Consider the following 27,190-nt stretch of genomic DNA (forward strand, 5'->3'; position numbering starts at 1 on the left):
TAAAGGCTGATATTTTGATTAAGCTGTTGAATTATAGATATACCCCAACTATTGAAAATAGTAAATTTTGTTGGAAAATCGATCAAAACGTTTAACATGTCAGTGTTCTTCAGGATGATCTGGATATTTCAAATATGATTTTGATTGTATTGAACTAAATTCAATCTTGTGTGATTAAACTCAAATAATACTTTTTTAAAGTTGTTGAATTCTATTGTTTATAGTCAATTTCTCTCTTTTTTCTATTTTTGCAATCATTGGTGGGGTAGGCTCTGTGAGCAGACAGGGACTTGGAGAAGTCTTGCTAGTTGGGTAACAAGGCCAAAGTTTTTTTAATTTTTATTTATAACTAAATCATATAGAATATATATCTCATATAATTGGATCGTGAAATCGTTCCATGCTAATATATCAGGTCAAAATCAACATGGTTTTGATCCAAAAAAATAAATAATAAAAATCAAGCATGGTTTCATGTTTCATTTAACAAATTAGTAGGAATAGAGGTCTAGATTTTGTGAAATTTCAGAAAACATAAACTCATTTATATATTAATAATAATAATTTGCAACAATACATTTTCGCCAACACATCACACTATTTATGAGAAAAGCGTAGTATACCATAACCATGTGGAAGACTAGTCAAAATATTTTCACGTAATTCATCGACCGTCCAGCACTGTGAGTGTGACCTCGTTGCCCGAGTATCCGGTTTGAATCGTCGGTTGAGTTGTACCGACATGGAAACGGTTCCATTTCTCTGCAAAAACTGGCTGCTCCGGCGCCGGCAGGTCCACGATTTCCCGGCTGAGCATTGCCAGAACAGTTTGAATTGTAGGCCTGTCTGTAGGAAATTCTTGAACACACAATAGGGCGATGTGAATGGATCTAACGATATCTCCCTGGAAATTTGAACTCACTATAGTTTGTTCCGCAAATGCCAGACCATTATCTTCACTCCACAATTTCCAGGCCTGAAATGTCATGATGGACAGATTAAAAATGCGATCGATCCTGTTTTTACACATATTTCTTGATAAATTGAGAAATGGCTTACGCATCCCAAAAGGCTCAAAGACCATTCTTCATTGTAATAGTGTGTGTTCTTTTTTCCGCTTATAATCTCTAACATCAGCACACCAAAGCTGTAGACATCAGATTTCTCAGAAAATCTGCCTTCCATTGCATACTCAGGTGCCATGTATCCACTGCAAAATAATTATAATATATCATATTGTATCGCGTAAAGACACTATATAAGTGAATAAAAACGAGTTGATTGGAAAATTCACTCACTATGTCCCTACAACTCTTGCTGTGTTGGCTTGATCCTGGTTGCCTCCGAAAATTCTTGCCATGCCAAAGTCTGAAATTTTCGGATTCCAATCCTCATCAAGCAACACGTTACTGGGCTTAAGATCTCGGTGGATAATCCTGAGTCTAGAGTCCCTGTGAAGATACAGGATACCTCGACCAATACCTTCGATGATATCAAAACGCTTCTTCCAATTTAGAATCTGTTGCGATGGATGCTTAGGATCTATACAAAAAACATGACATAAAAATCAACTTCATGCTAAAATGAAAATTCTTTTCAAATGAAGAAAATAAAAACCAGTTTGCTTTTGAACTTGAAACAGACCAAAGAGACACACATCCAAGCTTTTATTAGGCATGTATTCGTATATCAACATCTTCTCTTCTTTCTCCACACAACATCCCACCAACCTCACAAGATTTCTATGTTGTAGTTTAGAAATCACGACTACTTCATTCATGAATTCTTCCATTCCCTGTCCCGAGGCTGCAGAAAGTCTCTTAACTGCTATTTCTTTCCCATTTTCCAGTTTTCCCTGAGAAAAAATCACAATTTCAGCGCTTGTTACTTTATGTAATTCAAGCAAGCAACAACAGTAGCGAGAAGTAAGAAAGCTTCTACCTTGTAAACGGTACCAAAACCACCCTTTCCTAGCGCATTGTCCTCTTGGAATTGATCTGTTGCGTTGGCCAGTGTCTCAAATGTGAAAAGTGGCAGCTCTTCGATATTGACTTTTTCTGATTCATCTTTGAGCACGATTGATGCAGGATCTGATGGAAATGCTTGCACCGCCTCAAATATCTTTGGGTCTTTCGTCTTCTCTCCTGATGATGTTTATGCACAAGCGCATTATGCAAGTGAACGCAAAAATATCAATACACGTGTATACTTGTTTCTTTGCTACCTTTTTTCTTGAATATACAGAACCAAGCGATGAAAATCATAATGGATATGATTACTACTGCCACAACTATCGGAATTATTATCAACATATTCTTCTTTTTCTTGTGATCTGCAGGAAATAAGGAAAAACTGCTCAATCAAGTGAAACTAACAATTCGAAACATGCTGGTGAAACTAGAACAACTTCATGTGAAAAATGAGAGGCAAATTGGTTCCGAGTATACCTAATTCTGATTTCGCTAGACGAATGTAAAGATCAACACCAACACCAGCAAACTCCTGAATATCGACCAAATTCTCACTCCAAAACATGCAACCGATAGTCGGACTCGGATCGTGCGCATATGCGATGCATGAACACTCACTCAAGCATCTAACCCGACATTCATCCACCTGGCTCGATGAAAATTTTACAGCAAAATCTGGTACCTTCATAAACTGAAGCATCAAAAACCCGTCTGCATTTCCTCCCTTGACAGTGGAATTATTGCTTTGATCACACTGTAATTGACTGATTCTTACACAACCATTCGTCCAATTCCCTCTCGCCCATTCGTCCTTGATCTTGGGCTCAAACCCTCTCAAACAAGAACAGATAGGAGATTTTTTAACGTTGCAGCTACCAAAAGGACCACATGTTCCATAAACATCACATACATTTTGTGGAGCCAACCATGTTATATCCCAGCTCTTCTTCTGATCATCCCACAGTCTCTGCACCAGACTCCCAGAAGAATTCAGGTCGATTTTCATCAATATATTTGCCTGAAGAGGCGCCGTGAAGTAGAAGAGCCCTGAATGATTATCCACCACACTGAATCCGTCGAGGTACGGAGAATACATATCCTGCACTCCTATAAGAATTTGCCCGTTCCAGGGGCCACTCCTCCAGTGGGGGCGGCCGTTATTCCAGGTGAAAATCTGTGGGATGTTTAAAGCTTCCAGCCCCGCCGTGAAGTTCCCCACCTGAGGGTCGGACCCACTTTTCCAGGACGATACGACCACCTTATTTCCAGTAATCGTGTTGTCAATTATCTTCAACGTCGGCAGGAAAACGTCTGAAGGATACGAAAAAGATTCCCATATTATGTTTCCAGTAAGAATTTCTTTTAGAACAAGATTCCCAGTGTCCTGAATTTGAGCACTGGTATTCATAGGAGTCGTGACATTGGTTGACCAGATTGTCTCATTGGCGCCATTGGTGAGTAGAAGATTCCCATCTTTGGCCATGGATACAGAGCCGGAAGAATCTTTGAGAGGATTATCTCTGTTGGCGATCCATATCGTGGTTTCTTCAGAGACAGTGTAGAAAACTGCCAGGTATCGATTATTGGAGTTGGGAGGGGTGAAGAATCCCAATTTGAAGACCTTGCCAGCAGATACAATGGTACCAGGATCTTTGATGGAAACACCAGCTGGTATTGTATCTGTTTCCAAGCAAAATCCTTGAAAAGGAAGGCATAGAATCAAGAAAACACACGGAAGCAATAGATTCAAAGTTGTGGTGTTCATCATGGTATTTTACTGATAGTTTCTTGATGAATTGGCCCGGGAGTTATATATATTATAAGATTTAAATTTAAATTTATGTTGGAATGGAGGAAGCTTGTGGGAAAGCCACATTTAAGGCAAGTGGGAGAAGATGATCAGTCAACTGAAGTCGTCGGCAACTGATGAGTACATACGTACAAAATGGGTCACATTCGCTGGATTTTCAAATTATGGGTCCCACATATGGTGTCAAGTGGACTCAAAATTAAGCATTTATCAAAATAAATTTAAAATATTACATATTTATCAAATTTTATTTACAAGAGATATGATAAAATAATAAATCAAATAGGATAACTGTTTCGTTAAAGGGTTTGTAATAAATACATAAATGGTCGTACGATTGTTTTTATCGGGGTTAGGTATGGAAGGTTGAAATTTTAGTGTCTTTTTTTTATATATTTTATTTATATTCGAGTGGATTGAGTTCATAGTAAATTTAAATTAAATTACAGTAGAAATTATTTTTAGCATCAAAATGATTTATCATTTTTTTCTTTTCTTCCAATCCCTTTGATCACACCCTATTCCAGACAGTGGCAATCAATACTCGAAACTAGGGTAAATAATAACGGTTGAGTGACAAAAAATGTGTAATGGACTTGAACTTGAAATGAATTTTATAACTTAGGATTTTCACTCTTAAATTTTATTTTGGAAAAAATATTTAATATAAAAATTTATAGATATATTAATCAATAAGTTTAAAAAATATATTTACCTAAAAATTGAGATAATAGACGATGAAACTTCCCAGAAAATCGAAATTCTTTATCAATAGAAGAAGAGCATCACCCTAGCTTTTACAAGAGATAACTCGAAGAAGACTGAGGAGGGTGACGGGGCTGGTCCACTCTCAGTCTCTTTTAAATTTCTTTTGACTTATAATGGACAAATATTAATTGGTTGGATGTCTTAGTCTCAATTATCTATCGATTTATTTAAAAAAAAAAATTTATCTATCGATTCAATTAAAGAACGTTTTTAGGCAAGAAACAAGTGAGAAGGCTCCAAGCATAATGAAATCAGTTGTTGGGAGCTTGACCTGAATTCGATCCACAAGTTCTATATCTCAATATCAAAAGTGGATGAATTCTTGTAATATTTATAAAATTTCTGATTTGGGAAAAGTTTTAACATAATAATCATTTTTTATTTTTGAATTCCATTTGCATCGTCAACGATATCATTTAATTAAAAATAAATGTAATAATTTAAAAATAGAGATTTATTTTCGTAGTAAATGAGTCGTAGATAAGTAATGAATTCGATTATATAAAATTTGCGCCTAATCGATCTAGGATACAAAGATAATAATTATTTAATCGGTATCTTGATCAATTTTTTTAAAAAAAAATTATCATCTTTCTCAAATTTTTTAATATATCTATCTTAAGCGTAAGTCTCTTGTGAGACGGTCTCACGAATCTTTATCTGTGAGACGAGTCAAACCTACCGATATCCATAATAAAAAGTAATACTCTTAGCATAAAAAGTAATAATTTTTCATGGATGACTCAAATAAGGTATTCGACCCACAAAATTGATCTGTGCGACCGTCTCACAAGAATTTTTGTGATATTAGAATTATAAGTAATTAAATAAATGTTGACAATACCATCACTAAAAAAATACTTTTGAATAAAAATACATTACATAAACTCAACACATACTATTAATTTAAACAGAGGCAATGTGTGCGCCATAAAATCTTGTATTATATTAAAATTAAACTCCACAGTGGTGTATTGATGAAACCTTCTATAAATATCCTCATCACTTTCATTATCTCTGATTTTCTCTATTCAAAAATTTTCTTCTATACAAATTATCTAATATTTAACATATTTGTTGGATATTTTCACATTTAATATTATGCTCACGACACGTACGTATATGTGTATTCGAAGTTTGCGACATGTCTTAGCTTCAAGGAGGTGCAAAATCGAAGTACTTATCATAGTAAGTAGTGCCCACTATATATGTATGTGCTCAGTTATTGACTATTTTTAATCTGACTTTGGAAAATGCGGATGCATCTAAGTCGGGCAGACTAGGTACATTAATATTGTATGGTTGAAAGAAGAAACCCAGTTCAGAATTAAAGGATTCTATGAATCATGTGACCTTTGTTCATAAATTTGATGTGATCTATTGATCCAGTTGGTCCCAAATTTTACGAGATGATGAAGATTTTGTTACTATTCACAAGTGAATATGTCATGTTGCATTAATGCTTGATCTATGGCAACATCTTCTTTTCTAGCCAAGTGATTGTACCCAATACAAGAATATATATATGTATGATTCATGAAACTAAACGGGTTTTTCCATTCAAAAATGGATAAGTTTGGGCTTTGAGGCCTTATTGTATTGTATAGGCTAATGGGTGGACTCATAATAAGTAGTTAATTATGCTTTCAAGAATTTAAGATTGAAACCAAAAATCATGATTATGTTGCGAAAAAGTAAAAATTTATGGTAAAAAGTAAAAATCTCAAACTCTCAAAATTTACCAAACTACACACTTTATAATATTTTTCCCTCTACTCAATTGTGATTTTCTTCACAAATGAGAGATCTATTTATAGGAAATCTTTACAAATAATCCAAAAATAAAATACATCGTTATCTACATCATCACACATTAATTTTCAATATTTACAACTCTTATTTTCAACATTCAAATATTCAATACACACATTTTAAATATATTTTTCAACACTCCCCCTTATGATGATGATCATAATGATTGTCTTCATTACGTGTTTTTATACTGCCTCGTTAAAAACCTTACTAGGAAAAACCCAGTGGAATAAAAACCATAGTAAGGGAAAAAGAGTGCAGTCACGTAAACTCCCCCTCATGTTGACACGAACAATTCTTCACAAATTTCGTAGATTGCGCATCCCAATATTATATATATGCTTTCTGAATATTGACGTAGGAAGCGCCTTTGTGAAGAGATCTGATGAATTTTCACTTGATTGAATGTGACGAACATCAATACATTTATTCTTCTCAAGCTCCTTGGTGAATGCGAAGAACTTAGGAGGAATATGTTTAGTTCTGTCGCTTTTTATGTATCCTTCTTTCATTTGAGCAACACATGCAGTATTATCTTCATATAGCTTCAAGCTCTTTGGTGAATGCGAAGAACTTAGGAGGAATATGTTTAGTTCTGTCGCTTTTTATGTATCCTTCTTTCATTTGAGCAACACATGCAGCATTATCTTCATATAGTATCACAGGCTTCTCGTCAAATGATAATCCGCATGAGATTTGGATATGTTGGGTCATTGATTTTAACCACACACATTCACGACTTGCTTCATGTAGTGCAATAATCTCGGCATGATTTGATGAAGTTGTTACGAGCGTTTGTTTCTGTGAACGCCAAGAAATTGCAGTGCCTCCACGAGTAAAAACATATCCAGTTTGGGAACGTGCCTTGTGTGGATCAGATAAGTATCCAGCATCGGCATAACCAATTATACTTGGATTAGCATCTTTTGAATACAAAAGTCCCAAGTCTGTCGTTCCTCGTAGATAACAGAATATATGTTTAATTCCGTTCCAGTGTCTCTTTGTTGGATATGTGCTAAATCTTGCCAACAAATTTACGGCAAAAGATATATCAGGCCTTGTACAATTTGTAAGATACATAAGGGCACCGATAGCACTTAGATATGGTACTTCTGGACCAAGAATATCTTCATCTTCTTCACATGGTCGGAATGGATCCTTTTCTATGTTTAATGATCTAACAACCATTGGAGTACTTAAAGGATTTGATTTATCCATATTAAAAAGTTTAAGGATCTTTTCTGTATAATTTGTCTGGTGAACAAACATTCCACATTCTTTTTGTTCAATTTGTAAACTCAGACAATACTTGGTTTTTCCAAGATCCTTCATTTCAAATTCTTCTTTCAAGTATGACACAACTTCTTGAATTTCCTTATTCGTTCCAATGATGTTTAAATCATCAACATATACAGCAATAATTACGCATCCGGATGTTGTTTTCTTAATGAAAACACAAGGGCATATTGAATTATTTACATATCCCTTTTTCATCAAGTGATCACTTAGTCGATTATACCACATTCGACCAGATTGCTTTAACCCATATAATGATCTTTGTAATTTCACAGAATAACATTCTCTGGGTTTTGAACTTTGTGCTTCAGGCATCTTAAATCCTTCAGGGATTTTCATATATATATTACTATCAAGTGATCCATATAAGTAAGCTGTAACAACATCCATAAGACGCATTTCTAAATTTTCAGATACCGCCAAGCTAATCAAATATCGAAACGTAATTGCATCCATCACGGGAGAATACGTTTCTTCATAATCAATTCCAGGCCTTTGAGAAAAACCTTGTGCAACAAGTCGAGCTTTATATCTCACTATTTCATTTTTCTCATTTCGCTTTCGAATAAAAACCCATTTGTATCCAACAGGTTTTACACCTTCAAGTGTAAGGACTATAGGTCCAAAAATATTACGTTTATTTAGCGAATCCAATTCAACCTGGATGGTTTATTTCCATTTTATCCAATCCTGCCGATTTTTACATTCACCAAAAGATTTTGGTTCATGATCTTCATTATTATTTATGATGTCGATTGCCACATTATAAGAAAATATATCATCAATTTCTTCTATATCTTTTCGGTTCCATATTTTTCCAGTATTAATATAATTGATAGAGATTTCATAATTCTCGTCAGTTTGTGGTTCTGACAGAACATTTTCATAATCAAGTGTTTTTTCAGGAACACCATTCTTTATTTTGTGATCATCATGTGTTTCTTCAGGAACATCATTCTTTATTTTGTGATCATCGTGTTTCTCTATGAATTTTCTTTTTTAAGGATTTTTATCTTTGGAACCGACTGGCCTTCCACGCTTCAGGGGTTTAATGAAATCATGAGTATCTTCAATTTGTTTCTTCGGAATTTCAATTCGAGCAGGGGCATTTGCAGCATGTATATATGATTTAGTTACCCCTTTTGTGTCTGCAAATGCATCTGGTATTTGATTTGCTATTCTTTGCAAGTGCACAATTTGCTGTACATCTTTTTCACATTGTTTTGTTCTTGGATCCAGATGTAACAATGATGATACATATCATGTAATTTTTTTTTCGGTATGTTTCTGTTCTCCCCCTAACATTGGGAAGATTTCTTCATTAAAATGACAATCAGCCAAACGTGCTGTGAACACGTCGCCTGTCTGAGGTTCAAGATATCGAATGATTGATGGATTATCATAACCGATATAAATTCCAACCTTTCTTTGAGGTTCCATTTTCTTTCGTTGCGGTGGTGCAATAGGCACATACACCATACATCCAAAAATTCTCAGATGAGAAATGTCAGGTTCTTTACCAAATGCAAGCTGCAATGGGGAGTATTTGTGATATGCACTTGGTCTGATGCGAATTAATGAAGCAGCATGTAAAATTGCATGTCCCCATATAGAAATAGGGAGCTTTGTTTTCATAATCATTGGTCTAGCAATCATTTGCAGACGTTTAATCAATGATTCAGCCAATCCATTCTGTGTATGTACATGAGCAACAGGATGCTCAACAATGATTCCCATAGACATACAATAATCATTGAAAGTTTGGGAAGTAAATTCACCAGCATTATCAAGTCTAATTTTCTTGATTGTATAATCGAGAAATTGATTCCTCAATTTTATTATTTGAGCAAGTAATCTTGCAAATGCAACATTTCGAGTTGACAATAAACATACATGTGACCATCTGCTGGAGACATCAATCAATACCATAAAGTATCTAAATGGTCCACATAGTGGATGAATTGGTCCACAAATATCACCTTGAATACGTTCAAGAAACATTGGTGATTCAGTTTGGATTTTGGCTGGTGATGGTCTTATAATAAGTTTTCCAAGAGAACATGATTTACATTGAAACTTATTATTCTGAAAGATCTTCTGGTCTTTCAGCGGATGACCATGTGTATTTTCTATAATTCTTCGCATCATTGTTGAACCAGGATGTCCCAATCGATCATGCCAATTGGTTAATATTGAAGAATTATCAACTACCATGTTTGATTCAATCGGACTTATATGTGTATAATGCAATCCAGTAGGGAGCATTGGTAGTTTTTCAACATATTTCTTTCCTGATTTATATGTGATAAGACACATATACTTCTCATTCCGTTCATTCATTGTTTGAGTATCATACCCATGAGAATATATATCATTAAAACTCAACAAATTTCTTTTCGATTGTGGTGAATCTAAAGCATCATTGATCAAAAATTTTGTACCATTAGGTAACAAAAATTGTGCTTTACCACATCCTTTAATCAAGTCTACAAGACCTGATATTGTATTCACCGTTGTTTTTGTTGGTTTTAGTTCCAAGAAATATCTTTTATCTCGGAGGATAGTGTGCGTTGTACCACTATCGGGTATGCAAACTTCAGCTTTGCTCATAGCATTTTTCCATTTTTTGAACTTCAAAAAAATATGCAATGAAATAAAATTACTGGCAATATATATTTAAATATAACACATATCATAATTATACAATAAAACATTATATGGATACATGAAAAATAAATTATTGTACATTTATATTCTACCATTATATTGTTCATTTTCAGAGAAATCATTGAGAAAATCTGCAGCATCAATATTGTTCATTTTTATCCCACCAACATAATGATCATTTCCAGAGAAATCATTCATAAAATCACCAGCATCAAAATGAGTTGAATCACTCAAATGGTCACTGCGTTCAGTGAAGTTGGTCTCCTTTTCTTTCCCCTTTAATGATTCTTTATAAAGTTTACAAAGGTGTTCAGGGGCTCGACAAATTTTGGACCAATGTCCTGGAGTACCACATCTGAAACAAGAACTTTCATATCTTTTTGAGTGATTCTCATTAACACTTGTATTCTCATGATGCCTTTTCTGTGGATGGTTTGGGACGCTCTTTTGAGATGAATTATAAAAATAACTATCTCTATTATTTTCAAAACCACGGCCTCGACCACGACCACGGCCAATTCCACGTCCACGTCCACGTCCACGACCTCGACCTCGACCTCGACCAAAACCTTGTCTTTGAATTTGATTTTGGTTTCCAGGTTTAAATTCATTTTTACTTACAGTATTTACTTCTGGAAATGCTGTTGATCCAGTGGGTCGAGACTGATGATTTCTCATTAATAGCTCGTTGTTTTTTTCCGCCACAAGAAGACAGGCGATGAGTTCAGAATATCTCGCAAATCCACGTACTATATATTGTTGCTGTAGAGTAATATTTGATGCATGAAACCTGAAAATTTTTTTTTCAAGCATTTCCGATTCTGTGACCTCATGTCCACAAAATTTTAGCTGCGAGATTATTCGATACATCGCTGAATTATAATCGCTGACTTTCTTAAAATCTTGGAATCTTAACATATTCCATTCATCACGGGCGATCGGAAGTATAACTTCCCTTATATGTTCAAATCTTTCTTTCAATCCTTTCCACAAAGCCATGAGATCTTTTTCAATTAAATATTCACATTTCAATCCCTCGTCGAGATGTCGACACAAAAATATAATGGCTATTGCCTTTTCTTGTGATGTCGATATGCCATTTTCTTTTACTGTCTCACTTAGACCCAATGACTCAAGATGCATTTCTACATCGAGAGTCCATGGCATATAATTTTTTCCCGTGATGTCGAGCGCAACAAATTCGAGCTTTTTCAAATTTGACATGGTGGTACTAAAAAAAATTACGATGCATTTTATTAGTTAATGAATATTGCAATACAAAGTAATGGATAAACAACAAGTACAAGCATTTGTAAAAATAAAGAAAACACACGAGGAGGATATTATCCGATAAATAAAAGACTCGTGAGTATGATAACCAAAATAATTAAAAATAACCTTGAAAAAGCCATCTTCTTTTTTCTTCGAAAATTTAGTGAAGAATAATTTTTAGAGAAGAAGAGAAAGTTGGAGTGATTGAATGTGTTTATGAGATCATATTTATAGGGCAAAAACTAGTCGTTTTGTTACCGTTTATGACCGTTGGTGTATAAAAAATAAAGGTATGTATTTGTATAATTTTATGGTAATAATATGGTGTATATAATATTAGACATATTTAAATAATTATGTATATCATATCATATTATTATAATGATGTGTCATAAGATATTTTATTTAAAAATCTTATATGCTTTTATACTTGTCGTATCCCTTACCGGGAGTGTGGGATGTCGTCTTAACATCCTCCCAGGATTTATAACAAGTTTTTGAAAAATTTATTTTTATTATTAATAATAACATTATATTATATATTAAATATATACACAATAAATAAATAACAGTAAAATAAATATTATTACTTTTGTTACATTTTTCTTCTGTTTGGAGCTTGGAAAAGGATGGAGGACTTTTAGAGCTTCGTGCTGATAACGTGTTGTGAAAAAGTAAAAATTTATGGTAAAAAGTAAAAATCTCAAACTCTCAAAATTTACCAAACTACACACTTTATAATATTTTTCTCTCTACTCAATTGTGATTTTCTTCACAAATGAGAGATCTATTTATAGAAAATCTTTACAAATAATCCAAAAATAAAATACATCATTACCTACATCATCACACACTAATTTTCAATATTTACAACTCTTATTTTCAACATTCAAATATTCAACATTCAAATATTCAATACACACATTTTAAATATATTTTTCAACAGATTAATGGTCAAACCAATAACGGAAAATAATTTTTCCTTCTTGCTAATTTTCTCAATTTTGGATTTGGTTAATTGATTTTTCAAATTTTATTTTTGGTACACTGATTTTTTTCGACTTTTTTGGTCCCATCTTCAATGTGATAATTGATGTCATATCAACAATTTAACCAAAATAACAGCAAATAAAAAATAAGTGTTACAAAACAATGACAACTTAATTAATGTATCAAAACACAAAAACGAACAAATTAGAATGGAATTTCGCAACAAATTATTAGTAGTAGAGATTACTAGAAAATTTTGAGTTGGAGAGTAAGACTGAGACAAACAACTTCTTTTTTATGAATTAAAAGCAGGGTTGCACGCGTGTGCATGTTTCAAAGAGACACAATTCACGTACTCCAATTTTATGAACCTCAACAAATACAAATACAAACCTACGCTAAATTTCAATCCCTTCTGTCTATTATAACATCAATAAAAATTTCAGAATTTCAGACTCATCACAACACTCGCGTTGCTTTCTTCAACTTCCGGCCTTTTCCTGATATCTCCACCGTTTTCCCCGCCGCTGTCAGCCTTCCAGCTGCCGCTCTCTGACTTACCATCTTCTATGCTCTCGGATTGGTCTCCGGCGCCACCCTGGACGTCTGAATCTGGGGAGTTGTTTCCTGGAGGCTTGTTGTAGAGGTGTAACTGGTGGTGATGGTGGATCTGGTGGTTAGGCGGCTGAGGGGGTGCTGCTATCGCGGGGTAGATTTCATGCGCCACTTGTGGTGCGGCGGAACAGAAAACAGGAGATACGTGATGTGCAGTGTTCGTGTGTGTCCCATACAAGGCGTTGGCTTGTTGGGCCCCGTGTGCTGCTGCCGCTGCTGCGTATTCCGGTGGGACCCATATGCCGCCTAGGACCACCACTTGCGGTGTCGCCGGGGTGGAGTGCGAGTTAGGACTCGGTCTTCTTGTGTGTAGTCTATATTTCTGATTTCAAATAGATCGATAAGGATAAGCAGAGACCATAAAGATTAAATATATTATGTTACTTTCCATGGCATAATCAAGTGACATTCGTGCTTGGGTGATTGAGAAATTCCTAAATGAGGTTTTTCATGTTTTTGTGTGCGTGAGTGATAGAGAGAGATTAAGGAGACAAAGATTTGCCTGCAAATGACTTTTAACTTCATCATTGGTCAAACCATCAACCTTCATCAGTTCTCTTATTTGTTTAGGAGTAGCCACTGTGACAACAGAGAAGACAATAAATTAGAAAGGTGAATAATGACAATATATATAAGAGATTTAAAGCTGACGCATGCAAATGCGGTGTAATGATTGCTGTATAATATTTGACAGTGAAATTATGATCAACATATTTTAAGCCATACACACGTTTCATCTTCGTTGTTATTCATCTGAAATTTTGAGTAAGTTTCATTTGAAGTGGATGAAAGCATGAAAAACAATTGAACAGTACATTGTGAACCACCCAACATCTGAAGTGCATTGACAAAACGCCTGTGCAAGTCTGGCGACCAGCATCTCCTAGCCTTTCTCTGAGCTTGGCTCGTTGAATTTGCTGCCTCATGAACTTGATCTTTCTCCGCACCTGAAATATTATTTACGTTCTCTCTCCTGGAATTTGATTCTAATGAATTCTTTGTAGCATCTAACTCCATCTCTTCTTTCTGTGATACGGAGGAAGCAAGGGCTAATTCTGGAAATGGCGTGAAATTTCTATCTTTGGTTGAAAAAGGAACAAAAGCTCCTCCATTAATGACCCTTTGCTTCCCATTCAAAGCTATCTTCATATGATCATTATTTTCTTTGGGAGACGGAGTCCTGGTTTCACTTTCTTGATTCCAAAGCTGTGCAGATGTCATCCAGTTTGCCTTATCCGCGGAATTATTATTCTGATCAGTTGTAATTTCCGAACTTGTATTCTTCAGTGGAATGAATTCTTCCAACACCGGTCTTCCTCCTTCATTCATTGATCTCTGCAACTGTAACTGTTGCCTCGACGCCTCCATAGCTGAATCATTTTATATAAACCCATTTTACTCCAAAACAAATCAAATATAGAACTTGAATTATATTAAAAACACAGATTCGTGATTAAAAAAAAAAACCATATACCATTGTTGAGTAGTTGCATGCAAAGAGGAAGCTCCCGCTTGAAAGCATCGATCTTGAGCCTTTCTTCTTCTAGACGAGCCAAAAACTCTTCAAGTTTTTGAGTTGGCTGCATGTAGGGTTTGTAGTCAAAGCTTAGTTCTGAAGATGGTGTCATCATTTCTGGTGCTGCATGTAACATGAAAATCTTTTGCTTGTGAAAATTCAACAGAAACGAATATGGGAAAGGAAGGAAGTGAATTGGAGAAAGAAGGATATCAGAGCAAATGGGAATGGTGCTTTTAAAAATATAGGGTTTGAGTTGGAGGGAGAATAAAGCAGAGTTTTGGAAACAACAGAATGAAATTAGAAAAAAGAGAAAAAAAAAGCATAAAAGAGAAAACCTGTTGCAAAGAGCAAAGGCAAAAGACTAAGAGAATCTCAGGGGTCCGGAAAAGAACCTTAACTCTCTTATTTCATTGCTTTAGCACCTCAATTTTAAACTCTTAAACTTCCTTCTTTTTTTGCCTTCTTCTTCTTTTCAAATTTTTTGACTCTTTACATTTCACTGCTACTTTATTGATTAAGCCTTCTGATATATATATATATATATATATGTATGGTAATTGTGTCGATCTCGTTATTTTTGCGAAATATTTTTTTGTACGTAAAGCAATATATAAGATAAAATTAATAATATCATTTAGCAAGACTGAACTTTTTTAAAAAAGTTACTTAGAAATACTCAAATTCATTAGCTAGGAGTTCATATGTATGGAGCATATGCGCGTACATTCTTTAAGCGATTAGAAATGGTTCAAACTTTGTCACAGCTCAGCGGGATTTCAGACAAATGGAATGGGATACGGAAGCAAATTCAAATCTTAAATTCGGTTCTTTTATTTTTTATTTTAAAAATAAGTATATATTTCATTAATATATATAATTTTTTCACCGACAGTGAAAAATAAATAAATCCGTTAAATGCCATAAATGAGCAAGGAGATATTCAAGATGGAGTTAAGCATCAATCCAAACCTTCTTTTTAAATTATGCAACTTTAAAAAGTTGCATAATTCCTCTACACTAAAGTGGATTAAGAGAGAAAAAGGGAATATTTGTTCAAGTGCGAAAGAATAAAATATAAAAAGGGAATATCTTAGCGCAAATTCCACGATTCTAATTAAATTAAGAGCACACAAATCCAAGAATGACGAATCTAGTTTAAAGGACCAAAACATGTTCTCGTAAAAGAATACCAAATTAAAGGAGCGGATCAAGGTATGGGAATCTTCTTTTGCTACCAGCTAGCTTTACTCAAGTGGGCAGGAAGGAACCAAAGATTAATTAGTACGTACGGCCACAGGGGGTGAACCAAGTCCCTTGGCCTTGCCTTGGGTACCTATAGCCACCTCGTGATCGAGTGCGTAGATTGTAGCTCGATCACCCACTGTGGGTTAGGATCTCCGCAAACAAAATTAATATGAATTGCTTCTAAAATCTGTCACACGCGCTCACAAATCTATTCATATTGCATTGCATCAATATGTTAATATATGGTATGATGTTAGATTGGTAATGTTTCTTCAACTAATATGGGCACATAAACTTGTTTTTATACTTAATAATCTCCAATTTTAAGAACTTAGTTATGTTTATATATCTTAAAAGACAATTCAAGCGATTTGTTTTGAGAGTTCGAGTCGTCATGGTGATATCCATACAAACTCATGCAACTTGACTCTCATGTGCGCCCCCGACTCGGTCGAGATTTCCTACGTATACAACTCGAAATTTTTTATCCAATTTAATCCAAAAAATTTATAAGTCAAAATATGCGTAAATATATTGCATGAGATACTAAATTTGCATTATCTTAAAACTTGAACAAAATTGAGACAGCTATATATATCCAGTATGCCTCTGTAAATTGAATTAATCTAGTTTGAATTAATCAATCAAGGTCCGGTTCTAAACCCGGTTGGATGGAGCAAGAAGAAAGGGGTTTAATTTACATGAAAAGAGAAAGGAATCGAATTCTTTGGGTGTGAGAATGCAATGATAGAAGGTTGATCGTTTTCTAAATTAAGCCTTCTCGTACAAGACTCCAATCCACACCTTTTCTTCATATTTTCTCTTTAATTACCTTTCTCTTCTCTTTTTTTTTTAAAAAAAAAATAAAAAAATCATTCAATTAATTTATTAATTGATTGATTCCTTTCTCTTTCTTTTTCTTTCTTTGCCCTCAATTTTATAATTTTTTTTTTTCCAATGGATGCCAAAGATACCCTTTTAATTTTGACACGTATATCAACCAAAAATATATTGTTCCTTTTTGTACCTCTATCGTATATATGAATATACCTTCTACGCATATATATCCATTAGTTGCACAGGGCCTATAAAGAAACCCATCCTTTTTATAATAAAAATAATATAACATATCAATATTGTCTCGCCCAACAGAATGGAGGCCCAAGATTCAGTAAAATATTAACTTTGGATGTAAACGTAACTAGAACATTGGCCCATTATTAAATAAAATAAAAATGATCCAAAAATAAATAAGCAAGAGTTTTAAATGTTAATACTCTAAAGTTCTAAACTTGGTATACCATAATTATTTTAGTTCATAATTCAAAAGATAACGCTGCACTTGTTGCATAAGAGGAAGGAACATACCTGTAATTAATTTGGGTCAAGAGGGTTGGGGTGGTAGGGTCAAACAAATTAATATCATTTGAGGGATAAATTATGTTTTCAAGAAAATTATACGAAGTTTGATTATTAATTTTAAATGCAAACATGGGTTGCATCAAAAGGACCAGAAGCTCACGCAAAGAACCAGTTTCATCAGTGCTTTCCAAAGACTTAATTGAAGTTAATTATTATTATTTTTTTATGGTGTGGAAGTCAGCTCCTACCCATAAGCGTGCGCTAAATGTCTAATGCACTGGCTTGTAAATCACTCTAGAGCAAAATCTGAGCTACAGACTTGTCTGACTAAGTGTTAATACTTGATTCTAATTTTCATACGGATCAAGAATGAAGGAACCTCTAGGCCATTTGCTCCAATGTTTCTCTATCATTAAAATATTCAATTTTCACCCTGGACATCAGGAGTCGAAACGCCCCTATAAAACATTGACTGAAATCATATATTTACTGTACATAAGCATACAGGACAATGAAGAAATGCGAGTTGTGTGAGTCCGCCGCAAGATTGTATTGTTGTTCCGATCAAGCTAGCTTGTGTTGGAACTGTGATTCCATGGTTCATTCAGCAAAATGAAAAGCTACATGGATGTGCTTGAGGCATGTGGTCACCCTGGTACACAGTTCTATATCTTCTTGGAGGTGTGGGTCTCGAATATGACTCGGTGGTTGTCCATGTTACCTCCCGAGTGGACACACTGTGCTTTCCTGAGGTTGGGGCCCTTCTCTTGTCCCATGAAGGCCGGCTGGAGCCCTTCAATTCTCCTACTGAAACTAAAACACCTATGGTCACCACAGCACCACAACAAAAGACTCAAAATAAAAACTCCTAACAATTATCTATGTTCCCTCCAAAAGGGTGTGGCCGTGGCAGATATTTTCGAGGAGGTGGTCGAAAAGGCTGTCAACAAAAGCTCAATAGACCAATGTGTCAAATTTGTGGTATTCAGAGTCATGTTGCGAATATATGTTTATATCGTTAAAGAGTTTATTCAAAAGAACCAGCACGTTCCTCAAAACCAAGGCCCTAATCAAAGTTCAGCCTCCTATCATCCAGCTACGCTACATACAACCACCCTTGCTCCATCCACAGGAGATGATTGGTGGTTTCCTGATTCTGGGGCTCCTCATCGATCATGTTACAAGTGATCTTAGCAACCTTAGCCTTGGCTCCGAATATTCTGGAAGTGGTAAGGTTCACTTGGGCGACGGTGCAGGTCTGCCTATTTCTCACATCGGTCACTCTAAATTTCATTTCAGTTCTTCCTCACAAACATTTGTTTTGAATAACTTACTACGGCTTCCTCAAATCCTCAAAAACCTTCTTAGCATGGGTAAATTTGCACAAGACAATAATGTTTTCTTTGAATTTCATCCTAGCATTTGTCTTGTGAATGACCTCCTACCCAAGCCATTCTTCTCAAAAGGGCTTTGCATGATGTGCTGTATCGATTCAGCCTTGGGTCGCCTATCCCTGCTTAAATTCAACTATTTCAGCTACCTATCTAAGTTCATCTAGTTTTCTAGAAAGCATTTCTGCTAAGTCCTCTCCTCAAGCCAACTCACACACAGCTTCCTCCCAAGTGTTAACTCAATGGCACTCTAGATTAGGACATCCCTCCCTTGCAATTGTCAAGAATATCTTAGTGCGATGTAATGTCTATTCCTTGCTATGAAATTACGTCTTTTTGCTCCGCTTGTGAACTTGGTAAATGTGGTAAACTCTCGTTTTCCCTGTATCAAATAGTATATTCGGAACCCTTTGAACTCATATACACAGATATATGGGCTCATGCTCATACACCTTCTCGTAATGGGTTTATTTTCTTAAGCTGAAATCTGAAGTTCATTTTGTATTTTTACACTTTATTAGGTATGGAGGGATTCCATTAAACTTACAATGATTCTATAATAATATGCTACTATTGATTTTTTTTTTTTTAGATTAATTCTTGGACAAGGTTAATAAAATTTTGAATTTTTCCATAAAATTTATAACGTCAAAATTCGATAAATTCGAAATTATTTTTAAGATTACTACGTATTGGGAATTTGATAAACGTTCGAAATTCTTCATAAAAGTGATTATGAACAAAATTTTTAACAACGAACAAATACCAACAATAGACGGACAAGATCAAACAAAAGAAAAAATATATATATTTTTGGTCCTATATATTTACCTCCTTGTAAATTTAGTTTTCTGTGTTGTCAAATTTTAGTATTGCAATAATTTTTTTTTGGCAATTTTATTTTTTTCCTATATGACACTGATGTGTTACATGTATGACACTGTTGTACGTACATCAACAATCCCGATGACCAAAACTAAAATTAACGAAAATAGATGATAAGACTAAAATTTGATAATAAAGATTATCAAAATCGCAAACAAACAATTATATATAACAAAAAATACAGTTTTTAAGGGGAAAAAACTGGCTAAGTTGAGAATGCACTATATTCATGTTATACATATTTGTTGTGGGACTGGGCCTTAACCCATTGCTACTCACCTTCTTCCATAAATCGAAAAGTTATTTCCGATAAGACATCGACCTATTTTATTATTTCAGTGCCGTTATAATTTTAAAACAATTTCTGTATCAAATATAAAGTTGTTTTCTGATCCATTAACTCTAAAAAAATATTATTAAATTATATATTTTATTAAAATATTAATTCATATCATAATTTTATTAATATTAAATAATAAATATGCTTAACCTATTTAATTTAATAGATAATTGTAGAATATATAAGTTTAAAAAATATATAAAAGAAAGAAAATTAAAACAAACAAAAAAATATTTAATACTGCTATGCCAGGAATGGCGCTGTTCACCATCCCCCAACATAGCAGGGTTGGAGTGCCAACCCTAATGCCAAAGTTGGGGATGCCCTAAAATAAGCATGCAACACTGAGAATACTTTAAAAATGTTGCCAAATAGATTTTATTTACAAAACAATTCGAATTGTTCTCTCATTTCATAGCATAATTAGTTATTCATTGGTCACTTCTACTATTACAAATCATAAATAAGTATTAGTAATTAACTATTAATTATAGAATTAGGGTACTAAAAAATATTATGAGAAGTAGTTAAAAAAATATGAATGTAATTGGCAGTATATTTATTAAAGTTTGAAATAACATTGTTGTCCATATTTTGGAAGATTACTGATCTTTTTTATTTCAGTCTTTATCTAATCTTATGTAATCAATTTTAAAATAAACAAAACATTAGTCTACATATTAAATTAAACACTTAATCATGTTTAGAGAGTCGCGTGAAACATGCATGCATATTCTTTTCTTAAGATGAACTTCAAAAGAATTAACGTTGTTTAACCATGTATTCTCATTTCCATTCAAACGGCCCCCAAAAGAATTTTACTTTAATTGTTATTCTTATCGCTTTCTTAAAGAGGAAAATAAAATTAAAGTAAAGATATTCTTTGATGGAGCTAGTCGTTTATTCTTGGAGTGTAAAAATAGAGTAATAATATAATTATGGGACAAAGAAGGCTGTATATTCTTCTTCTGAACTAGGTTCACTCAGCATTTCTTTACAGTGTGTCATGTTACAGCTTCTTTTTCTTTTTGGAATGTCTAAAGACTCCAATATTCTTGGAATTGCTTCAAGTCCAAGTGTTAGATTCACGTGTAACGCATGCAGAGCGTCAAATTTCTAGCTATAAATATCAATTATTCTCTCGTACACCAGCACAGACTCCGAATCTCCTGCACTGTGTGAGTTCCCACTTCAGTTCATTTGGTAACATGGTCGCTGCTTCAGTCTCATTTGTCTTCTAAACATTCTTCAATGTACTTACATATTTTCTGTTTTTTTGTTTCTCGTCTGGCATTTGTCGAGAATCTGTTTACTTGCTGTCTTTCTGCGTGTATAACGTGATGTTTTCCACAGGTTTGAGTAAGGCCAATATGGAGATTCCTGTACCGAAGAACTTAAAGAAGCTATGGGAGTTATGGGAACTTCGATCCTTCCTCATCCTAAGCCTATCCCTGCAAGCTGTTCTAATTTTAATTTCCCCTTTGAGGAAGCGAACCAAGAATGATTTTGTATTCGTTATTCTATGGTCTGCATACTTGCTGGCTGATTGGGCAGCTAATTTTGCAGTTGGAATAATATCCAACAGCCAAGGCAATATAAAAGACTGCAGTAACAAGAAGGGCGACTTTGATTCTGATCTTCTGGCATTCTGGGCTCCGTTCCTTCTGGTACATCTCGGTGGCCCCGATACGATATCTGCATTTTCTCTGGAGGATAATGAGCTATGGCTCAGGCATTTAGCAGGGCTCGTATTCCAATCCATGGCTGCAGTATATGTATTCCTTCAGTCCCTGCCCCAGAACCGGGTATGGATGCCAACAGTTTTCATTTTTATTGATGGACTCATAAAGTATGCAGAAAGGACAATGTCACTCTATCGTGCCAGCTTCAATCGCTTCAAGGAGTCCATGCTTAAGGCTCCTGATCCTGGCGCCAACTATGCCCAGCTCATGGATGAGTACCGTTCGATGAAAGACGCAAATCTACCAACACGTATTGAAATGATTCGCGAACCTGAACGAGGAAAAAAATCTGTGGATAGGGTGAAAAAAGGGAAGTTGAACGATACAGAAGTGGTGCTTTATGCATATCGCTTCTTTGAGACTTTCAAGGGCTTAATAGTCGACCTCATTTTCAGCTCCCGTGAACGTAATCAAAGTAGAGAATTTTTCCTCGAGAGAAATGCGGAAGATGCTTTTAGAGTGATAGAGGTGGAACTTAGTTTCATATACGAGTCCCTCTTTAGCAAGGTGGTGGTTGTGTACTCTTCATACGGATACTGGTTCCGATTCTTCTCTTTTGCTTTAGTTGTAACTTCACTTGGTCTCTTCTATTGTGTGGACAAAACCGACTTTACAGATTCTCGTGATGTTGCCCTCAGTTATACCTTGCTTATCGGAGCCATGGCTTTAGATGTAATAGCTTTCATCAAGCTCATTACCTCTGATTGGCTTACTGTTACCATAAAAAAGCTGCCAGATGTAGACCTCAAGGACCCAACAGAGTACGGACCTGGTGGTGGGAAAAGCTCTGATGGCTACTTTCGGCGCTATTTGCAACTTCTTCGGCAGTTTTTGCATCCTCTGATCCGCCATTGGTCCGAGTCTGTGTCATGTTACAACTTGATATTTTATTGTCTGAATCCTCGTCCACTCTTGAAGGAGAAGATTACCAACCTTTTTAATCTAACAACATTTTTAGACAGCCGCAAATATAGGAAACACGGACGATTTACCGAAGAACTGAGACAACACATATTCGATGAGCTGCATATGAAATCTAAGATGGCGGATGATTTATACACTGCCAAGGAGATAAGTGCAGCAAAAGGTGATTGGACCCTGCGAGTTGAGAGCTGCACCGAGTTCCTTCCTCATATTGTTGACGTGGATTATGACCAGAGCCTTCTGGTATGGCATATTGCCACCGAACTCTGCTACAACGATGAAGCTAAATCTTCATCAGGCAAAGCTGGAGAGAAGACTTCATTTGGCAAAGATGGGGAGAAGGCTTCATCAGGCGAAGATGGCGAGAATTACAAGAAGTTCTCTAAGCTGCTTTCTGACTACATGTTATATCTCTTGATTATGCAACCTCAAATGATGTCTGAAGTCGCAGGCATCGGACAAATCAGATTCCGAGACACATGTGCAGAGGCCAAAAACTTTTTTGCCAGTCGATCTGTGTACAGGAAAAAGAAAGAAACAATGGGAGCTGGTTTCTTGAAAAAAGTTTGTGGCGTCCATCGTTATTCTTATCGCAGGTTTGGTTGCCTTGTTCATTCTACCATTGACTTTTATAATATCCCTTGTGATGAATGGCTGCGACCTGAAAGAAGCGTGTAGGAAGATAACGACACAAGCCTCCAAGTGTTTTTTAGATTGTAAGACGCACTTCTCTTTCTGGAAAGTCGGCAATAATCAAACTTCAAGAAATGAAATGGTCGTCGGGGATAGTAGTCAAGCTCCAAGAAATGAAAACGTCGTCGTCGGGGATAGTAGTCAAGCTTCAAAAAATGGAAAAGGCCGCCGCGTGGATGTTAACGATGAAAATCAAAGAAATGCTTGCGATGCAATTCTTGGTGTTTACACAGAAGTTAAGCCCGTTGCAATAAAGGGAGATAGGAGCAAGTCAGTGTTGTTTGATGGATGCATTCTGGCCAAAGAACTGAAAGCTTGGGAGGAGAAGAATCCGGGGAGAAGTAAATGGTTAATAATGAGCAAAGTTTGGGTTGAGATGATGTCTTATGCTGCTATAAATTGCAGCGCACACACACATGCGCAGCAGCTGAGCAAAGGTGGAGAGCTCATCACCATTGTTTGGTTTTTGATGATTCATTTTGGTTTGGGAGATCAGTTTCAAATCAACGAGGGCAATGATAGGGCTAAGCTCATTGTGGGCAAGTAGTTTCCACTGGAATAATTCCCTCTTGGTCCATTACGTTTAAATAATTCTCAATTTAGTTCCTTTTCTTTTCAGTGTCGTTATTTAATCTCCTTTGTTTACAAAATTTTCCTTATTCAGTCTTTATTCTCATTTTACCCATGTTTTCTATTTTATTATTTACTTTTCCTTTTTTTAATATATAATATGAGTATGTGATATTGTTATACTTATCGAACCTGCCAAAAAGCATAACACTACAAAGATTTTCAGTCTATATATCATAGATCTTTTTATGACTCATCATGCTTCCGTATAATAAATTAAACATTTTACCTTTTTGATCGGAGTGTCGTCGGGTTGTATCTACCTTGTTTTACATATTGATCCTCACAGTCTAACCACGCAATTGCAACAGATAGTTCCTAAAGTAGATCCCTTCAACATCACTTAGCACAACCCTGTATCATTTATAAAATCAGGGTGTACAACAAATAAGTTTAATTTTTGGTATTTCAGTAAGCTCATTTATGATAAATAATTCTAAATGGTGTCTATTAGACAGTGTGAGATTTTATAAGTAATAAAGATGATCTATTATCTTCTTTCATTAGCTTTTTTCTTTGAATTTTTGATGCAACGTCAAAGCTCAATAAAATCTCGACCTGGTAGGTTATAGGCAATTCTTGAATAAATTATTTCCACAATTTTTCCTGCACCCAGCGTTAAATTTTGAAAATTACACATTTGTTTATCGCATATGGCAATGTCGATGAGTGAATCTATCCCTTCTTTAAAAGTAGTTAGTATCATAATCTGAATTGCACCTATGTGAAATCAAGACATAGTTTGTGTTACTTCTATCTTGAGTTTTTGTAATTCTTCCATTATTTTTTCGGAAGAAATTAATTGCATCTCCATTCGGCTTCCCATAAGTTCCATTAGGATTGACATTTCCCTTCTGGAAACATTATATATTAGACTATGTTTTATGTTTCTTAGGCCAACATTTCCAAATAACTTTCCTACATGTCCTACGGAAAATCTTTGATATTTCTAAAGACTGGAATTTTCTCCCATTATCTTTTGGACCATGTTATCAGATATAGTTGTCTGGCCAAATAAACCAGAAAAATCTTCATATTTTTGTGTTGAAACACCTTGTCTTGTATCATATTCTGGTTTTGTTTATGTTCCATAAGATTCTTCCCTGACTCTGGATTTCTTCTTCTACGTACATAATTCCACCTCAGGTGATATCTCAAATTAGTATACTTGAACAAAATCTTGGTAATAAACTGTTTTTTCAATTGCCAGAGTTGGTTCAAAGTGTTATTCCATTCCTATCAGTTTCTGAACAGTAGGTTGAAATGTGAACTCTTGCTCCACATGTCAGTAATTACAATCTTTAAAAATTTCATTAGCTAGGGTGTGAGATGTTCTTAAATTTTTTTTGTAGGTGTACGTCACGTGAATCGAGATGAGTTCGAAGCTTGGGACGATATCTTATTTTCTAGACCATATTGTCATTCGTTTCCAAGAACTGCCTCTACGTCTTTCACTTATGACATAAAGATAGGGATGAAAATTTTCTTCATGGATTCGGGTCCCCACAAGAGAAGCTCGAAACAAAGATGGGGATCTTCGATTTTTTTGGGTTTGTGTTCGGAGATTTTTTAAAATCCCTGAACCCAAATTCCCGAATACGTCCGAAAATAACATTAATAATAAAAATAATAATATTATTATATATATTGATATTAATATTAATTTTATCTTTAATAATAGATAATAATAAGTTTTGATTTAAATATTGCTTCCATCTTGTCCCATTAATATTTTTGAAACGATGATTGGGCAGATATGGGGACTTGATCCCCGCGATTCAGGTTTGGGGAATCACTGAAACCGAAAAAACGGGGCTCGGGATTGGTATGGGTAGAGATGGAATTCAGAAACTCGGGATGGGGATGGAAAACCTGCCCCAACCACATCTCATTGCCATCTCTACACAAAGATGAGATCTAAAGTTTTTTCTTTTTTGTCTTTGTGGATTACTTCAATTGATCGTTGGAAGATCATTTATTTACAACATAAAAAAGCACGTTTATTAATACATTTTAATATTATGTATTTTTTTGTAATAGTGTCATATGACATCATTCTGTCAATTTTTCTTTAAGAAAAGAGACTCATCTAGCAAGAGTATATGGATTGCTATGAACATATTTCCTTATTAGCATTTCTCTCCAGAGATTTGGTATTTTAGCGAATAAAGTTGCAATGCTATATTTTCTTTGACATTTGAATTTCATTTATATTTATTGAATAACATAAGGTATTCATCCATTAAACATATATTATGTAATTCAAGACTATATAGAGCTTGAGTATATTTATTTTTATTCTTTGTATCTTTAATGTTGAATTAATATACTCCTATAAATTGTGTTTTCAATAGGATAGTCATCTTTCCTTCTATCTAGCTAAGAGATTTTCTAGTCAGGATTAACTCTTTGGGTTCTAACGAAGTCATTCACAAAAAATTTTAATTGATCTCATAAACTCATTTCTCTATGAGATCTATGTTTTTGAATTCCACTACATCAAGGTTAAATATAATCTCATAAAGATGTAATGGTTCCAAAACAGATTTATTATATGATGTTCGGTGGAAGGGAGTTTGACTTCTCCTTAACCTGGTTCCCGCTGGGTATGCTTCTCAACCAACCTGGAAATCATTTCGGGGTCCTTCTATATTTGTGTCATAGGGTTCCACACTTTCCCTTGGTGTTTCTTGTATTATACTAACTAAGGGTTGTTCACCACCCCTAGTTATGTTCATTTTAGATCTACAACTTTAAGATTTACAAAATACAATGCAAGGTTTTGTAGATCATCTAGACCAATCATCTCTTTAGTTGTCATCTGATTATTGCATTTTATGACATGGTTTTGATGAGATTGATCATTTCTCGTCGTCGGTTAAAGATTTTGTATCACTTTGGTCAACCTTCTTTGAAAAGTTACAACTCATTAATTGAAAGTGTTACAGATAAATTTGAAATAGATTTTTTCGGTGAGAGTCTAGCTCAACGGATATTGCATTTCTCTAATCTCTAAATTGTATCCCCCTTCCCATATTTGAACTATTTTGTTTAATTTATGCATAACTTTTGTTTGTTAAAAATAGAGATATAAAAAAATTTGAATTGATTGGACATGACTCGGTCTATTTAAGTTTAGATTTTAACCGGGCAGATCTAGTGATTTAGACCCATACTCAATCCATTGCATTCCTTGGTTGACATGAAGGTGCAAACAAGAGCTGACAGGCTCGACTCAAGTTCGGTTAAAACTCGAATT

At 34.8% G+C, this 27,190-nt stretch overlaps 3 protein-coding genes across 4 annotated transcripts; 1 reads left to right on the forward strand and 2 right to left on the reverse strand.

The window, feature by feature from the left end:
• Positions 1–607: 607 nt before the first annotated feature.
• LOC142526210 (G-type lectin S-receptor-like serine/threonine-protein kinase At1g11300) lies at positions 608–3,795 on the reverse strand. The gene is made up of 7 exons (XM_075630461.1): positions 2,448–3,795; positions 2,225–2,332; positions 1,942–2,144; positions 1,645–1,855; positions 1,299–1,542; positions 1,060–1,210; positions 608–976 (listed from the first exon to the last, which is right to left on the reverse strand). Exons 1-7 carry the CDS (start codon positions 3,736–3,738, stop codon positions 665–667), a joined length of 2,520 nt encoding a protein of 839 aa, XP_075486576.1. The 5' UTR covers positions 3,739–3,795; the 3' UTR covers positions 608–664.
• A 9,071-nt stretch (positions 3,796–12,866) lies between these two features.
• On the reverse strand, positions 12,867–14,988 carry LOC142527930 (transcription factor NIGTH1-like). Its single transcript, XM_075632930.1, has 4 exons — positions 14,675–14,988; positions 14,016–14,570; positions 13,703–13,779; positions 12,867–13,522 (listed from the first exon to the last, which is right to left on the reverse strand). Exons 1-4 carry the CDS (start codon positions 14,850–14,852, stop codon positions 13,028–13,030), a joined length of 1,305 nt encoding a protein of 434 aa, XP_075489045.1. The 5' UTR covers positions 14,853–14,988; the 3' UTR covers positions 12,867–13,027.
• A 5,940-nt stretch (positions 14,989–20,928) lies between these two features.
• LOC142527806 (uncharacterized) lies at positions 20,929–23,549 on the forward strand. Of its 2 annotated transcripts, none has more exons than XM_075632748.1 (2): positions 20,929–21,195; positions 21,296–23,549. In XM_075632748.1, exon 2 carries the CDS (start codon positions 21,313–21,315, stop codon positions 23,284–23,286), a length of 1,974 nt encoding a protein of 657 aa, XP_075488863.1. In that variant the 5' UTR covers positions 20,929–21,195; positions 21,296–21,312; the 3' UTR covers positions 23,287–23,549. The 2 variants fall into 2 exon arrangements, with proteins under 2 accessions (XP_075488863.1, XP_075488864.1); XM_075632749.1 differs by having other exon boundaries at positions 20,929–21,120.
• The last annotated feature ends 3,641 nt before the right edge of the window (positions 23,550–27,190 follow it).

The sequence above is a fragment of the Primulina tabacum genome, chromosome 15 (genome assembly GCF_025594145.1).
Source record: "Primulina tabacum isolate GXHZ01 chromosome 15, ASM2559414v2, whole genome shotgun sequence".
NCBI lineage: Eukaryota > Viridiplantae > Streptophyta > Magnoliopsida > Lamiales > Gesneriaceae > Primulina > Primulina tabacum.

Excerpts from the sequence above, each read along its gene's own strand:
- LOC142527806 (XM_075632748.1), top strand. The coding sequence starts at position 21,313 with ATGGAGATTCCTGTACCGAAGAACTTAAAGAAGCTATGGGAGTTATGG.
- LOC142526210 (XM_075630461.1), bottom strand. The coding sequence starts at position 3,738 with ATGATGAACACCACAACTTTGAATCTATTGCTTCCGTGTGTTTTCTTG. Across the intron at positions 1,543-1,644 it reads CTTGGATGTGTGTCTCTTTG|ATCCTAAGCATCCATCGCAA; the intron begins GTCTGTTTCAAG and ends TTTTTTGTATAG. Across the intron at positions 977-1,059 it reads CTTTGAGCCTTTTGGGATGC|GCCTGGAAATTGTGGAGTGA; the intron begins GTAAGCCATTTC and ends ATGACATTTCAG.
- LOC142527930 (XM_075632930.1), bottom strand. The coding sequence starts at position 14,852 with ATGTTACATGCAGCACCAGAAATGATGACACCATCTTCAGAACTAAGC. Across the intron at positions 14,571-14,674 it reads CATGCAACTACTCAACAATG|CTATGGAGGCGTCGAGGCAA; the intron begins GTATATGGTTTT and ends AAAATGATTCAG. Across the intron at positions 13,780-14,015 it reads GATGTTGGGTGGTTCACAAT|TGGCTACTCCTAAACAAATA; the intron begins GTACTGTTCAAT and ends CTGTTGTCACAG.